The sequence below is a fragment of the Sinocyclocheilus rhinocerous genome, unplaced genomic scaffold, assembly GCF_001515625.1.
Source record: "Sinocyclocheilus rhinocerous isolate Xijiao unplaced genomic scaffold, SAMN03320098_v1.1 scaffold499, whole genome shotgun sequence".
Lineage (NCBI taxonomy): Eukaryota > Metazoa > Chordata > Actinopteri > Cypriniformes > Cyprinidae > Sinocyclocheilus > Sinocyclocheilus rhinocerous.
Window position 1 is genome coordinate 703,760 of NW_015637156.1, and position 14,607 is coordinate 718,366.

General features: G+C 36.7%; 3 protein-coding genes across 4 annotated transcripts; 1 reads left to right on the top strand and 2 right to left on the bottom strand.

Moving 5' to 3' along the window:
- Window positions 1-2,524: 2,524 nt before the first annotated feature.
- LOC107748686 (peptide-N(4)-(N-acetyl-beta-glucosaminyl)asparagine amidase-like) lies at window positions 2,525-3,965 on the bottom strand. The gene is made up of 3 exons (XM_016563614.1): window positions 3,752-3,965; window positions 2,900-3,077; window positions 2,525-2,734 (listed from the first exon to the last, which is right to left on the bottom strand). Exons 1-3 carry the CDS (start codon window positions 3,956-3,958, stop codon window positions 2,559-2,561), a joined length of 561 nt encoding a protein of 186 aa, XP_016419100.1. The 5' UTR covers window positions 3,959-3,965; the 3' UTR covers window positions 2,525-2,558.
- Window positions 3,966-4,426: 461 nt separating this feature from the next.
- LOC107748685 (peptide-N(4)-(N-acetyl-beta-glucosaminyl)asparagine amidase-like) lies at window positions 4,427-10,232 on the bottom strand. The gene is made up of 11 exons (XM_016563613.1): window positions 10,049-10,232; window positions 9,694-9,808; window positions 9,317-9,556; window positions 8,947-9,109; window positions 8,376-8,595; window positions 6,620-6,741; window positions 6,286-6,542; window positions 6,010-6,186; window positions 5,654-5,842; window positions 4,802-4,979; window positions 4,427-4,636 (listed from the first exon to the last, which is right to left on the bottom strand). The coding sequence occupies exons 1-11, from the start codon at window positions 10,147-10,149 to the stop codon at window positions 4,461-4,463; spliced, it is 1,938 nt and encodes a 645-aa protein (XP_016419099.1). The 5' UTR covers window positions 10,150-10,232; the 3' UTR covers window positions 4,427-4,460.
- Window positions 10,233-11,371: 1,139 nt separating this feature from the next.
- nutf2l (nuclear transport factor 2, like) lies at window positions 11,372-13,413 on the top strand. Of its 2 annotated transcripts, none has more exons than XM_016563694.1 (5): window positions 11,372-11,471; window positions 11,606-11,762; window positions 11,934-12,005; window positions 12,092-12,190; window positions 13,041-13,413. In XM_016563694.1, exons 2-5 carry the CDS (start codon window positions 11,664-11,666, stop codon window positions 13,155-13,157), a joined length of 387 nt encoding a protein of 128 aa, XP_016419180.1. In that variant the 5' UTR covers window positions 11,372-11,471; window positions 11,606-11,663; the 3' UTR covers window positions 13,158-13,413. The 2 variants fall into 2 exon arrangements, with proteins under 2 accessions (XP_016419180.1, XP_016419181.1); XM_016563695.1 differs by having other exon boundaries at window positions 11,390-11,471; window positions 11,593-11,762.
- Window positions 13,414-14,607: the final 1,194 nt, after the last annotated feature.

Below are 14,607 nucleotides of genomic sequence, written 5' to 3' on the forward strand. Positions count from 1 at the left end.
GAAATTGTTATTTTTGGGTGAACCATTTCTATAAAGATAAGTATTTGGGGCATGTGAATATCAACATGACTACCATGTGTGAAAAGTCTTTTTCCTGTCTTAAAAATTCCTTCTGCGGAAAAATTTTACGGTATGTATGGCTGGATGCTTTTGGTGTGCATGTGTTCTTGCTAGTGTGTGTATATAATAGTAAAAATCTGTTTATATAGATACAATTTTATGAAAAAAAAAACCTGTATATTTTATATAGTAGCGAAGGATGTGGCCTACAACTCAGCCAAGAAAAATTACTCTAATTACCTAATGTCATACCTTCAAACAGCACTTATTTATTATTAAACCTAAAGAAATGGTGATAAATACTTGTATTGATACAATGAAGATTCCTAATCAGAAACATTTGCGGTCTTTATCAGAGCGTGGCGTAATGAGGAGCATTCCCTGTCTTAATATGCTTCATCTTTATGGCTGTGCTTCTAATGAAAACATACAGCCTTTGTATGTAAAGGTGACACGTGCAATGACTCGCACTATTGTTGTTTTCTAAAATATTTGTACTTTTAAATAATTAAGAGATGGGCTTTGTACTACATTTGGGGGGGATGGGGGATAAAGCTATTTTAAGGTCTTTGTACCCTTGCTTTTAAAGACATGGCATATGTTATAGAATTATTAAATATTTAGAGCAACTAATGTGAAAGAAATGTCTACTTTTGTGTTGGACTGTTTTAGTAGAGGGTAATGTTGCACAAACTGCACAATTCTTTTTCTGTTTTTTGTTCTTGCACTTTTTTAGATACAGAAACTGTTAAAGAAAAAAATCACAATCATTCATTTCTTGAGTTATTACACGTTTATGTATATTTTATCATTTATTCGGATGCCATTTTTGTTTGCTGACCAATTTAGGTATGTTATTAAGCAGAAAATGCATATGTCTGTTTTTGTTTTTATTGAAAATGAGGCAACAGACTGGAGTTCCTGGATTTGTTCAAAATTTGCTGGTCTAGTCTAGCATTTCACCATGTAGCACAATGCTCTCAACGGTGTTTCCAATACTATAAAGCCAAGTAAAGAAAGCTTACTTGCTCATCCAGGATACCTGTTTCCTACATAGCTGTGCTCGTGTTCTATCTCTTCGCGATCTTCACAAGATAATAAAATAATTTCAAATCAGTATTGCCAGCGTTTATGTATTTGTCAATTAGCCGCCTGATTCACGTGTGGGTCCTGACCGAGCTACTGACTGACTGACTGTATGTTATCTGTTACTTATACAACAGTTAGTTCTGGTCCTTTAATCTGATTAGCGGAGCAGCATTCCAAGAATAATATTAAGTGTGACATCACTCCGCTTGTCTGTGATTGCAGTGATCCACACACCAGCTGTCAGTCTGTGCACTGATCCTGCTATTTTCATTACCGAAGAGTATTATTTTATTTGCATTGAGAAAATAGATTTTTCATTACAGTGGGCGTACTTAACATCACAAACTGTGCTTCTAGATTAAATTAAATGAGTAGACAACTGTATCTTTTATGTAATGCATAGTTCACCTAGAAATGAAAATGTACTCACCCCCAGGTCATCCAAGATTTAGAGAAGTTTTTTTCCTCAGCACAGATTTGGAGAAGTTTAACATTATATCACTTGCTCACTACTTGATCTGGCATTTTGTCCAGAAGCAGCGGTGGATCCGTTTCTTACAAATGCAACTTTTCTTAAGACGTTAATTGATGGACTGGAGTCGTGTGGATTATTGCGATGTTTTTTTATCAGTTGTTTGGACTCTCATTCTGACGGCACCCATTCACCGCAGGGGATTCACTGGTGAGCAAGTGATGTGATGCTAAATTACTCCAAATTTTGGGGTTAACTGTTCCCTTAAGTAGTCCAACTGTAATGTGGTAAAAAGTTCAAGCACAACTGAAGAATTAAATAATTGAATGTCTGGCTAAAAGGTCATATCATTACACTTATGAACAGGAAAGGATGATGCACAGTCAGTTTTAAAATGATGCCTAAAACTCAACAATAAAACGCCCGATTTTACCGCAGGGGATTCACTGGTGAGCAAGTGATGTGATGCTAAATTACTCCAAATTCGTTCCAAAGAAGAAACAAACTCATCTACATCTTGGATGCCCACGGGTGAGTACATTTTTAGAATATTTTATTTTGGGGTTAACTGTTCCCTTAAGTAGTCCAACTGTAATGTGGTAAAAAGTTCAAGCACAACTGAAGAATTAAATAATTGAATGTCTGGCTAAAAGGTCATATCATTACACTTATGAACAGGAAAGGATGATGCACAGTCAGTTTTAAAATGATGCCTAAAACTCAACAATAAAACGCCCGATTTTACATTTTCAAGTTTAGTCACATCACATTTATTTGACGTTACAATAAAAAGTTCAATTTTCAGAACCGACCAGCTAGCCAGAGAAATTTACAGTCAAATATTTCTGAAAGGAAAGTAAAAACTTACTTTTGATGAAACATTTCCTCAGTATTTCACATGTGTACTTGCAAGAGATGTATACATGCTAATCTCTCATCAAGACTCATCCATTTCAACCATGATTTCAAATAAAACTTTCTCCGTGTCTTTTAAACTCTGTCTGAAGAGCTGAACGTGTTGCCATGACACTTCACCCTCTCCTCCTGTGAGCTCCGCCTCCACAATCAGCTCTTTGCCTCCGGACAGACTTGAAGAAGAGTGCAGTTCACCATCTGTGAAAACAAACCGATTACTAATATCATAATCGGGCTTAATTACTGGCAATCATGTTACATTTAAAAACCCATTTCAGAAATGAGCTCTTGAAGCTCAGAGAGCAGTGATTCAACCTGATACACAAAGCACAGAGCTGATGCATCAAACAGTGAGACTCATACCTCCAGGGAACTCTATGGTGGTCTCGGCAGAGCGTAAACTCCAACGCACGCTGCCTGAATGGAAGGTCTGGCTGAAGGCTCGGACCGAAGCAGACTTTATCTTCATTCCTACTGGAGCGCAGTTAAATTTCCAGCTTATCCTCCCAAAGGAAGAGCCCTCTGTTCGTGCCAAATACACCTACAATCACAGAACCAGCACTGTAAGTACTGCATTTAAACCCAAATAAATACGTTTAAGAGGACAATGGCTAATATGGTAGAAAGGCCTACAAGTAGAAATGCACCGATGCTGGTACGATAGGTCGATACTGACTTTCATTTAATGGCTATTCAAAACTTTAGGGTCAGTAAGATTTTAATACTTTTATTCAGCAAAGACAAAATTACTTTCATTATAAGTTAAAAGTGATAGTAAAGACATTTATAATGTTGCAAAATTGCTATTTCCAATAAATAATGTTCCTTTGAGCGTTCTATTCATTAAAGAACATTCTTTCAGCGTTCTTTCAAAAACATTTAAAAATTTTAACAACCCCAAACTTTTGAACGGTAGCGTATAATAAATCTATTTTACTCTGCCAAAGAGAGACAATTAAAACACATCATGAATTTATAGAAAACAAAAGTATACAACTAAACAAATGATGCTACCAGATTGAACAGTATTATAAAAATATAATGAATTAAAATTCAAATATAAAATAAAAAAAGAAAAGAAATAAACATTAGCATTAAATATGTCATTTATTTAAAAAATAAGTAGAATTAGACAAAAAACTAAATTTATCACTAATATTGGTTATATAAGAAAAGGTATTTTCTTCAAAAAATACACAGCTAAAAGAAACAAACCATCTGCCAGTCATTCTCTTCTTTCCTGAACATATTTTCTGTCCTCCAAGCACCTCTCTGCCATCCTGGGATAGTCTCTTGGCCATTGCTCAGTCTGAAGTAAGAGTTTTTGGTCACATTATAGCAAATGTGGAACAACTTGTTTTTCTTTTCAGATTCTGAAGGAATGAAGACACGTTCCTGTCCATCCTGGGAGAAAACATACATAAAAGGTAAGTTAATACACACACACACACACACACACATTACTCCAAATTCGTTCCAAAGAAGAAACAAACTCATCTACATCTTGGATGCCCACGGGTGAGTACATTTTTAGAATATTTTATTTTGGGGTTAACTGTTCCCTTAAGTAGTCCAACTGTAATGTGGTAAAAAGTTCAAGCACAACTGAAGAATTAAATAATTGAATGTCTGGCTAAAAGGTCATATCATTACACTTATGAACAGGAAAGGATGATGCACAGTCAGTTTTAAAATGATGCCTAAAACTCAACAATAAAACGCCCGATTTTACATTTTCAAGTTTAGTCACATCACATTTATTTGACGTTACAATAAAAAGTTAAATTTTCAGAACCGACCAGCTAGCCAGAGAAATTTACAGTCAAATATTTCTGAAAGGAAAGTAAAAACTTACTTTTGATGAAACATTTCCTCAGTATTTCACATGTGTACTTGCAAGAGATGTATACATGCTAATCTCTCATCAAGACTCATCCATTTCAACCATGATTTCAAATAAAACTTTCTCCGTGTCTTTTAAACTCTGTCTGAAGAGCTGAACGTGTTGCCATGACACTTCACCCTCTCCTCCTGTGAGCTCCACCTCCACAATCAGCTCATTGCCTCCGGACAGACTTGAAGAGGAGAGCAGTTCACCATCTGTGAAAACAAACCGATTACTAATATCATAATCGGGCTTAATTACTGGCAATCATGTTACATTTAAAAACCCATTTCAGAAATGAGCTCTTGAAGCTCAGAGAGCAGTGATTCAACCTGATACACAAAGCACAGAGCTGATGCATCAAACAGTGAGACTCATACCTCCAGGGAACTCTATGGTGGTCTCGGCAGAGCGTAAACTCCAACGCACGCTGCCTGAATGGAAGGTCTGGCTGAAGGCTCGGACCGAAGCAGACTTTATCTTCATTCCTACTGGAGCGCAGTTAAATTTCCAGCTTATCCTCCCAAAGGAAGAGCCCTCTGTTCGTGCCAAATACACCTACAATCACAGAACCAGCACTGTAAGTACTGCATTTAAACCCAAATAAATACGTTTAAGAGGACAATGGCTAATATGGTAGAAAGGCCTACAAGTAGAAATGCACCGATGCTGGTACGATAGGTCGATACTGACTTTCATTTAATGGCTATTCAAAACTTTAGGGTCAGTAAGATTTTAATACTTTTATTCAGCAAAGACAAAATTACTTTCATTATAAGTTAAAAGTGATAGTAAAGACATTTATAATGTTGCAAAATTGCTATTTCCAATAAATAATGTTCCTTTGAGCGTTCTATTCATTAAAGAACATTCTTTCAGCGTTCTTTCAAAAACATTTAAAAATTTTAACAACCCCAAACTTTTGAACGGTAGCGTATAATAAATCTATTTTACTCTGCCAAAGAGAGACAATTAAAACACATCATGAATTTATAGAAAACAAAAGTATACAACTAAACAAATGATGCTACCAGATTGAACAGTATTATAAAAATATAATGAATTAAAATTCAAATATAAAATAAAAAAAGAAAAGAAATAAACATTAGCATTAAATATGTCATTTATTTAAAAAATAAGTAGAATTAGACAAAAAACTAAATTTATCACTAATATTGGTTATATAAGAAAAGGTATTTTCTTCAAAAAATACACAGCTAAAAGAAACAAACCATCTGCCAGTCATTCTCTTCTTTCCTGAACATATTTTCTGTCCTCCAAGCACCTCTCTGCCATCCTGGGATAGTCTCTTGGCCATTGCTCAGTCTGAAGTAAGAGTTTTTGGTCACATTATAGCAAATGTGGAACAACTTGTTTTTCTTTTCAGATTCTGAAGGAATGAAGACACGTTCCTGTCCATCCTGGGAGAAAACATACATAAAAGGTAAGTTAATACACACACACACACACACACACATAAACTAAACTAATTTTTACTGATTATGCCATTGGAGTGAGATATATACAGTATATGTATCACTCCAATGGCATAATCAGTAAAAATGAGTTCTATAGACAAGCATCTCACCCCTTCAGTGTCACTTGCCCCAGACTCCCCTCGAGCCACCCTCCAAGCCAGAGATCCTGAGACGCGACTTCCCAGCTCTCCAGATGTAGGAGTCTTTGGAGAAATAAACTCTACCAGCTCCACCAGCAGTCTTTGCAACAGCTGCTGCTTCCTCTCTGCTCCTAGAGACTGCTGCCTCTACAGGTGTGAAGCGGTAATGACAGTCAGATTCATTTGTTTGAGGCAAAAATGAAAGGAGCTGCACTTTGGAAGAGTACATGAAAATGAGAAACGTACCGCAGCGTTGAGACCGTTAAGCGTAGGCAGCAGCCATGTCTCCTGAATCTGTGTGCGTCTGGAAAGGACCTCTGGGTGTTTACAGGAGTACCTCCATGTCACATCCACAACCTGGTCCTTAGAGAATGCCAGGATGTAGGAGAGTTTCTTCCCCCAGCCGACTTCATACAGGAGGGGTTTATCGCATGTGTTTTCACAAGGGTCACAGTGTAGCCAGCGATGCTGCGACTGAGAATACACCTCCGTCCACACGTGATCTGAAAGCAGGACCAAACTGAGTGTTTCTATTCACAAATTATATCATTGTGGTACAGTAATGCTGTAAGATTTGTACCTGTGCTGTCCCAGATGTATCTGGCCTCAAGGCCTAAAGCTCGGCAGAGCAGCGTGAAACAGTTGGCCCATTCCCCACAACGCCCTCTTCTGGTCTCCAGAAGCTTCTCTGGGTGATTGTACCTGGGAAAGGAAAAAAAGTCAATTTGTAACTGACATGAATAACACTGCTCTTTCACAGCAATGTTATATGGACTACTGTTGTGGTATTATTGTCCTTTTGTCCGAAACTGGATACAGGAACAAGAAAGAAAGTCATTCAGGTTTGCAGTGACATAAGGGTGAGTAAATGATGACAACATTTTTGGATGAACTACTTGTGCCTATTTATTCATTCAACAGGGGTAGTACAGAATAAAATTGTATAACATTCCATACAGGTTAATGAACCTTCAAAATGTGTACTACATTAAAGGGATAGTTCACCCAAAAATGAAAATTTGATGTTTATCTGCTTACCCCCAGGGCATCCAAGATGTAGGTGACTTTGTTTCTTCAGTAGAACACAAACGAAGATTTTTAACTCAAACCGTTGCAGTCTGTCAGTCTTATAATGGAAGTGAATGGGAATCACGGCTTTGAGAGTAAAAAAAAAAACATACACAAACAAAACCAAATCAAAGCCTGCGGCTCGTGACGATACATTGAGGTCTTAAGACACGAAACGATCTGTCTGTGCAAGAAACTGAACAGTATTTATATCGTTTTTGGAAAGTATTCAGACCCCCTTATATTTTTCACTCTTTGTTATATTGCAGCCATTTGCTAAAATCATTTAAGTTAATTTTTTTTCCTCATTAATGTACACACAGCACCCCATATTGACAGAAAAACACAGAATTGTTGACATTTTTGCAGATTTATTAAAAAAGAAAAACTGAAATATCACATGGTCCAAAGTATTCAGACCCTTTGCTGTGACACTCACATATTTAACTCAGGTGCTGTCCATTTCTTCTAATCATCCTTGAGATGGTTCTACACCTTCACTTGAGTCCAGCTGTGTTTGATTATACCGATTGGACTTGATTAGGAAAGCCACACACCTGTCCATATAAGACCTTACAGCTCACAGTGCACGTCAGAGCAAATGAGAATCATGAGGTCAAAAGAACTGCCTGAAGAGCTCAGAGACAGAATTGTGGCAAGGCACAGATCTGGCCAAGGTTACAAAAAAATTTCTGCTGCACTTAAGGTTCCTAAGAGCACAGTGGCCTCCATAATCCTTAAATGGAAGACGTTTGGGACAACCAGAACCCTTCCTAGAGCTGGCCGTCCAGCCAAACTGAGCTATCGGGGGAGAAGAGCCTTGGTGAGAGAGATAAAGAAGAACCCAAAGATCACTGTCGCTGAGCTCCAGAGATGCAGTCGGGAGATGGGAGAAAGTTGTAGAAAGTCAACCATCACTGCAGCCCTCCACCAGTCGGGGCTTTATGGCAGAGTGGCCCGACAGAAGCCTCTCCTCAGTGCAAGACACATGAATCAATGTATCGTCACGAGCCACAGGGTTTATTTTGGTTTTGTTTGTGTATGTTTTTTTGACTCTCAATGCCGGGATTCCCATCCACTGACATTATAGGACTGACAGACTGCAACGGTTTGAGTTAAAAATCTCAGTTTGTGTTCTACTGAAGAAACAAAGTCACCTACATCTTGGATGCCCTGGGGGTAAGCAGATAAACATCAAATTTTCATTTTTGGGTGAACTATCTCTTTAACAGTGCAACTTGCTGATAGTAATGAAAAAGCTGATGTACCTTGGGAATCTAGTAGAGAGTTGGCAGGTGTGACAATAGTGGTTTTCTACACGGCCTGCATCCCAGCGTAGGTCATCATTTGAGGGGGGGAGGGATCCGGAAGGCTGGGTTGCACCTCCACATCGGCTACATGGCAGATTGTCCACCCAAGAAAAGAAGTCCCCTTTGAACCACTGCAACAGCTCTAGAACTAACATGTCTTCCTCACCTAGATTACATGCTGAGAGTGAAACACAACACATAAACATGAGTCTGGAGTCTTCATTTCATCCAAGTTTAAACATATATTTCAAAATGTCTTTGTAAAAAAACTTTTAAATGAGGGAAAGGAATTCAGCAGTCATTACTCCAGTTTTCAGTGTCACATGATCCTTATTATTATTAATGTTGAAAATATTATAAATGTTTTTACTGTCACTTTTGATCAATTTAATGCCTCCTTGATAAATAAACTATATATTTAAAATTGTTATATTTTTTTCATTTTCTTAAAATTATATTCTAACAAATATCAAAATGTACTTATATTAAACTATCAAACTGATGTAAAATGATATGATGTCTTGCTAACCTGGTTCCGCATCCTTGGCTTGTTTCAAGCGTTCTTCAGCTCTGGATCTGAGCAGTTCATGAGGTATGCAGTTCAGAGCCTTCTGCTGCAACTCAGGGCCCTCGTATATCAACACATGCTGGAAGTTTGACTGCAGAGTCTTAAGAAATGTCACGCGGCTCGACTAATATACCAGAAGAGAAAGGAGAAAAAAAGTATAAAAATGCTAGAACCAAACAATTTATTTTCCACGATTAATTTTGCCGTTTTAACTGGTAGTGCGGAAAGCTTCAGCTATAAACGGAAAATCTAATTTATGATATCATCCTTAAAAAGAACACGAAAAAGGGACAGGGGGAAACCGAGAATTAGGAAGAAAAAAGAGACTCACAGTGAATGGCAGAGCAGCTGGTGCAGGTGTAGGGACAGCGGAGGAAGAAGAAGCAGAGCCAGCAGAAGAAGTGGAGGGCAGTGGTGGTGGAGGAGGACTTGGAGGAACTCTGGCACTTTGTTGGCTGGATGCAGCTTTACTAGCACCAAGTCTCTGGTCCCTTTCTGCGGCAATTGTCTCCCGCACCTGCCTCAGCCTCTCCACAGATGCAGACTTCGGAAACACCAGGTGGGTTTCAGCCTAACGTGGACACGTACAAAAAGCAAATCTGACATGTTATGATGTTTTTAAGCCATAAAGGTATATCTATCTATCTATCTATCTATCTGTCTCTGTGTGTGTGTGTATGTACACATGGTCATATGCAGGGCACCAACCTCTTCAAATCCCATCTCAAAGAGACATTCAACGGCTCCTTTCACAGGTAGAAGCTTGGTGGAAAATGTTGGATTTCCGATACGGATTGATTTGTATTTATCTTCATTTGGGTTTCTACAAAAAACATACATACACAAGATCAAACTAGAAACTGAAATAATGCTAATGCGATAGAAATCACATGTAGCGTAGAGATGGCGTACAATATTGTTAATGTAGAAAAAGGAATTCAAAGAAACAAGATGGTTGTACAGTATACCTAACGTTACATACAGAAGAGACTGTCATTTCCAATCATCAGTCGTAACAACATTCCACCCGGCACTCTGAATGTCTCCGGAACAATTCACTTACCTAAGAATATTGTCCGCGTATGTAATGAGCAATTTAGAAACATCCAAAAACACTTCTGTGGGATTTTCACACAAAGCAGTGACTCCTTGAGACCCAGACATGATTATACACTTAACTTCTACAGCAAATACATCCGTGAGACAACACGTAACCTACTTCTACTCAAAAGTTGCGAATTCATAGCTGTCCGTTCTGTGCCTGGTACATATGTTCCAGGAAGATATATTGTCATTGTTCATTTGTTGTATAATTTTCATATAACTGTAAAATATACAAATGACTTTAAACATATTTTATAAAAATGTTTTGACACCGCTGAGCATAGATAATCTGAAATCAGCTGAAATCATAGATGGACAGGCGATCCCAGAGCCCTAAACAAGCGACTTCAGAAAATGATGGCATGATAAAAGTCTTTTAAAAGTCCTTACCAATCACATCAACCAAAATTTTATGCGTCTGCTATTTTATAATAATTTTATTAATTTGCTTTTGTTACAATGTGTTTGACATCAAAACACAAGATAAGGCGTACATCGCACGTGAAAGAAATATAATATATTATACAATAAGTATCAAAATTGTATACTGCAATAAAAATAAAATGTTTTAAAAATATATAAAATATTGCTATAGCTAAAAATACAAAACAAACAGAGAGAGAATAAAAATGAAACACACAGTAAAATCTAACACTTAACTGTGCAGCTGTGCTTGTGCAAATAAAATACGCAGCTATATAGATGTGTATGAGCCTTTTTATACAGTCTATGGTATGAGCAAAAGAATGAACGGATAGACATTAAATTGTGTATATGTGTGAACTACTGAATAGACATTAATGGATATGTACAATAATGAATAGAAGATTTAATAATAATGATACACGCCCTGTTTGTTTTGCTTTTACATTCATAAATAATGCTCTAATATTGTTTGAGGTTTCAAAAAATGAGTTCGAAAAAAGTCTGAGGGCAGACCATTTAATTTAATGTGTAAATCCATTTGTTGTTGTACGTCTATAATATTATTAATTTTATATTACTATGAAGTGAAGTGAAATATTTACTCGGTTTTTAAGTTTTATTAATATAATTTTTGTTTGCATGACTTAAAATAATTTATACTTCATCAAACTGTAAAGTGCTGTTCTTTTTATTTATTTATTGTGAATTAACATTTGTCTTTTGTCTGTTTAGGTTCATAATTTTTTATTAAAAAAAATCTTAGCAAGCATCGATTGTGCACTCATTTCGTATGGCCCAAAAAAATCGTCCAGTTTGCCAACATCTGAATCTGTTTCGCCTACTCTCCTAAAAGCTGATCTCAGATCTGCCGGTAACTCGCTGCTTCTTTTTCCGGCCAATAAGGCGCGAAGTTACTCAGCCCGGGTAGCTCTGCCATCACATTGAGGTGGTCATTTGTAAGTTTAAAAATAATATTTACAGCACGTCATTATAAAACACGACATTATCCAGAATACGTATTTAATGATATAGTCGTACACGTTCGTTTAAGTTTGTAATCAAACTGTTAATTTCCAGTGTTTGTTTGCAGATTCGGCTACACGTGGTCTTTTCAAACTTGCACAGGATCTTTCATACGGCGAAAAACAATGGCAGAAAAACCGATGTGGGAGCAAATCGGCAGTGGATTCGTGCAACACTATTATCAGCAGTTTGATACAGACCGCGTGAAGCTCGCAGAGCTGTATGTAAGTGGATTATTGCGAGTAAAATGACTGTCAGTGAACGCGTGATGATCCCCGTGTTATGTTTTGATCCGTCTGTATTGTGTTTTAGCTGTAGAATGTTGTGTTTATTGTTTTTAGCACCCCATTCTATGCCTGTATATCTGATTATGATATTACCCTTTTCTTCTCTAGACCGATGCTTCCTGTTTGACATGGGAAGGAGAGGGATTTCAAGGGAAGAATGCAATCATGACCAAATTAAGTGTAAGTTAGCTTATTTCACACCTGTCATTGCTGTCATATACACATTGTCTTCCTAAATACATCTAACAGAATGTGTCTGTTTGCAGAGCCTTCCCTTTCAGACCATTCAGCACAGCATCACCGCTCAGGACCATCACCCCACTCCAGACAGCTGTGTCATGAGTATGGTCATGGGCCAGCTCAAAGTAAGACTGCATTTATTAAAACAGTTCTGTTTCATCAGACAGCTGTCTGAAATTTAGATTTAATTAGTTGAATTATGCATTTTTGTTCAAAGAAAGTTATATCTGTGCTGTTATATGTCTTAAAGGAATAGTTCATCCAAAAATGAAAATCTCCTGAAAATGTACTCACCCTCAGGCCATCTAAAATGTAGATTCGTTTGTTTCTTCATCAGAACAGATTTGGAGAAATTTAGCTTGACATCACTTGCTCACCAGTGGATTCTCTGCAGTGAATGTGTGCCGTCAGAATGAGAGTCCAAACAGCTGATAAAAACATTACAATAATAGTCCTCTATCCACAATATTGCTTTCTCCAGTGAATAAATTGTATTAAATTATGTACAGATCAAGCACTGTTTACAAGTACAAAACAGTCCAAAATTGTTCTAAACAAATATGTTAGTGGGTTTTGATGTGAGAGGACAACAGGGGATGGACTTTTTCACTAGAGGAAACATTATTATTGATTATGGACTGCTATTTTGGCCAGAAGCAACAGTTTCAAGTTAAAATTTCTCAGACATAAATTGATTGACAAAAGAATTACTTGTGGATTATCGTAATGTGTTTTATCAGCTTTGGACTCTCATACTGACGGCACCCATTCACTGCTGTAGATCCATTGGTGAGCAAGTGATGTAATGTTACATTTCTGCAAATCTGTTCTGATGAATAAACAAAATCATCTACATCTTTGATGGCCAAGGGTTGAGTAAATTTTCTGCAACTTGTTATGTTTGGGTGAGCTACTCCTTTTAATATGACTGTAAAATATCACAAACATTAATATTGTTTTTGTATATTTTTACAGGCTGATCAAGACCAAGTTATGGGCTTTCAGCAAGTTTTCTTGCTGAAGAATGTAGATAACAAATGGGTCTGCACCAACGACATGTTCCGATTAGCTCTTCATAACTTTGGAGCATAGTATGTATAGTATTTACAGTCCATGCAACTTTTGTATCTGGAGTATGGTTTCCCGTTTCATACTCCAAACTGATTTCGACCTATTTTGCCAAGGATCTTGAAGGTTCATGATCATCTCCAGATAAGAAAAAGACATGTTAAAAACAACTGATTATAATAATCGTAATTTGTATGTTGTGGCATGCACTGTTTGAAAATAACTTGAGTTTGATGATAAATCTCATGTTAGTACAACCCATCTTTGATTTCCTATGCTTCATTCTTTGGTAAAATGTCTTTGTTACTTATTTATGATTTATTATTTTATCTAAATAATAAAACCAGATTTTACATTAGTGAAACAATCAAGACCAAGATAAAAGTATGAGTGCTATTAGAAAATGGCATCGGGGAAAGAAAAACATTGGTGTCAGATGCCCCAATTAGTTTGTACAGGCATGACTGTATTTACCTCAGAGGGTCATTTAAGTTCATTCAAATACATTTCTTCCACTGCAGACAAAAATTGGTCAATACAGTATAGTCAAGAGAAGTGGTTTATTGTCATTTCTGTGTTGTCTGCCAGAGGAATAAACAAAATACAGTGTCTGTGGAAACATTTTACATACAGTAACAGTCTCAAGACCACCAATTTCAATTTCAAATACAGATACACTACAAAGTTGTCTTTTCACCTAGCTGCTGTGTATATCACTGCACAGCACCCATAGAGGGCGTTTGTGTTTTGAGATAAGTGGCCAGTTTGCGACATTTAGTTCAATTTGTCAAATGTTGTTTTGCAGAACTGTATTTTGATACGCAACAAAATATGAAACCTCTTCACATGCTTGTATTCTCACACTCCATCATATTAGTAAAAGTGAATGAAGCACGTGTAGTGTGGCTACGCCATTTTATTTATGGATTATGTTGTAGTGGAAGAATGACATTTGAATTTGCTTAACATTTAAATAAAAATTTGCTTCCATAATTTAATCTACTAAGAAAAATCGAAGTATTTGTTCTTCAAACAACATTAGTTAATTTTCTAAAACACTAAAAATGAAAATTATATCGCGTCTAACATAAAATCGCACAACTTGCTAGGTGAGCACTATTGTAGCTACTAGGACACCAAAAAATCCTCAAGATTTTCTAAGAAAGCCACTTTTCATCACCCATGGCTTGACAACCCTTAGATAACTGCACACAAAATCTCCGATATAAAAAACAATTTGTGAACTAATTTAATAAAAAGGTGCAACATCGTTATGAAATGTACAACGCATGTTACGATGATCGCAATCATCATTTCAAACAATTTCGGGTCATTGAATAAAAAAATCCCATAATTGCTGAAATTTGCATTATTTATAAAAAATATTTACATTGGATTTTCTCGTAATTTTAAATTTAAAAAAGCGAACAAAATTGTTGTGATTAAACATTCAATAAAACAAAAAACTGCTTCA

Excerpts from the sequence above, each read along its gene's own strand:
- LOC107748686 (XM_016563614.1), bottom strand. The coding sequence starts at position 3,958 with ATGTATGTTTTCTCCCAGGATGGACAGGAACGTGTCTTCATTCCTTCA. Across the intron at positions 3,078-3,751 it reads AAGAGAATGACTGGCAGATG|GTGTATTTGGCACGAACAGA; the intron begins GTTTGTTTCTTT and ends CTGTGATTGTAG. Across the intron at positions 2,735-2,899 it reads CACCATAGAGTTCCCTGGAG|ATGGTGAACTGCACTCTTCT; the intron begins GTATGAGTCTCA and ends TTGTTTTCACAG.
- LOC107748685 (XM_016563613.1), bottom strand. The coding sequence starts at position 10,149 with ATGTCTGGGTCTCAAGGAGTCACTGCTTTGTGTGAAAATCCCACAGAA. Across the intron at positions 9,557-9,693 it reads TTGAGATGGGATTTGAAGAG|GCTGAAACCCACCTGGTGTT; the intron begins GTTGGTGCCCTG and ends TGTCCACGTTAG. Across the intron at positions 6,187-6,285 it reads TTAACGGTCTCAACGCTGCG|AGGCAGCAGTCTCTAGGAGC; the intron begins GTACGTTTCTCA and ends TCACACCTGTAG.
- nutf2l (XM_016563694.1), top strand. The coding sequence starts at position 11,664 with ATGGCAGAAAAACCGATGTGGGAGCAAATCGGCAGTGGATTCGTGCAA. Across the intron at positions 11,763-11,933 it reads TGAAGCTCGCAGAGCTGTAT|ACCGATGCTTCCTGTTTGAC; the intron begins GTAAGTGGATTA and ends TTTCTTCTCTAG. Across the intron at positions 12,191-13,040 it reads TGGTCATGGGCCAGCTCAAA|GCTGATCAAGACCAAGTTAT; the intron begins GTAAGACTGCAT and ends ATATTTTTACAG.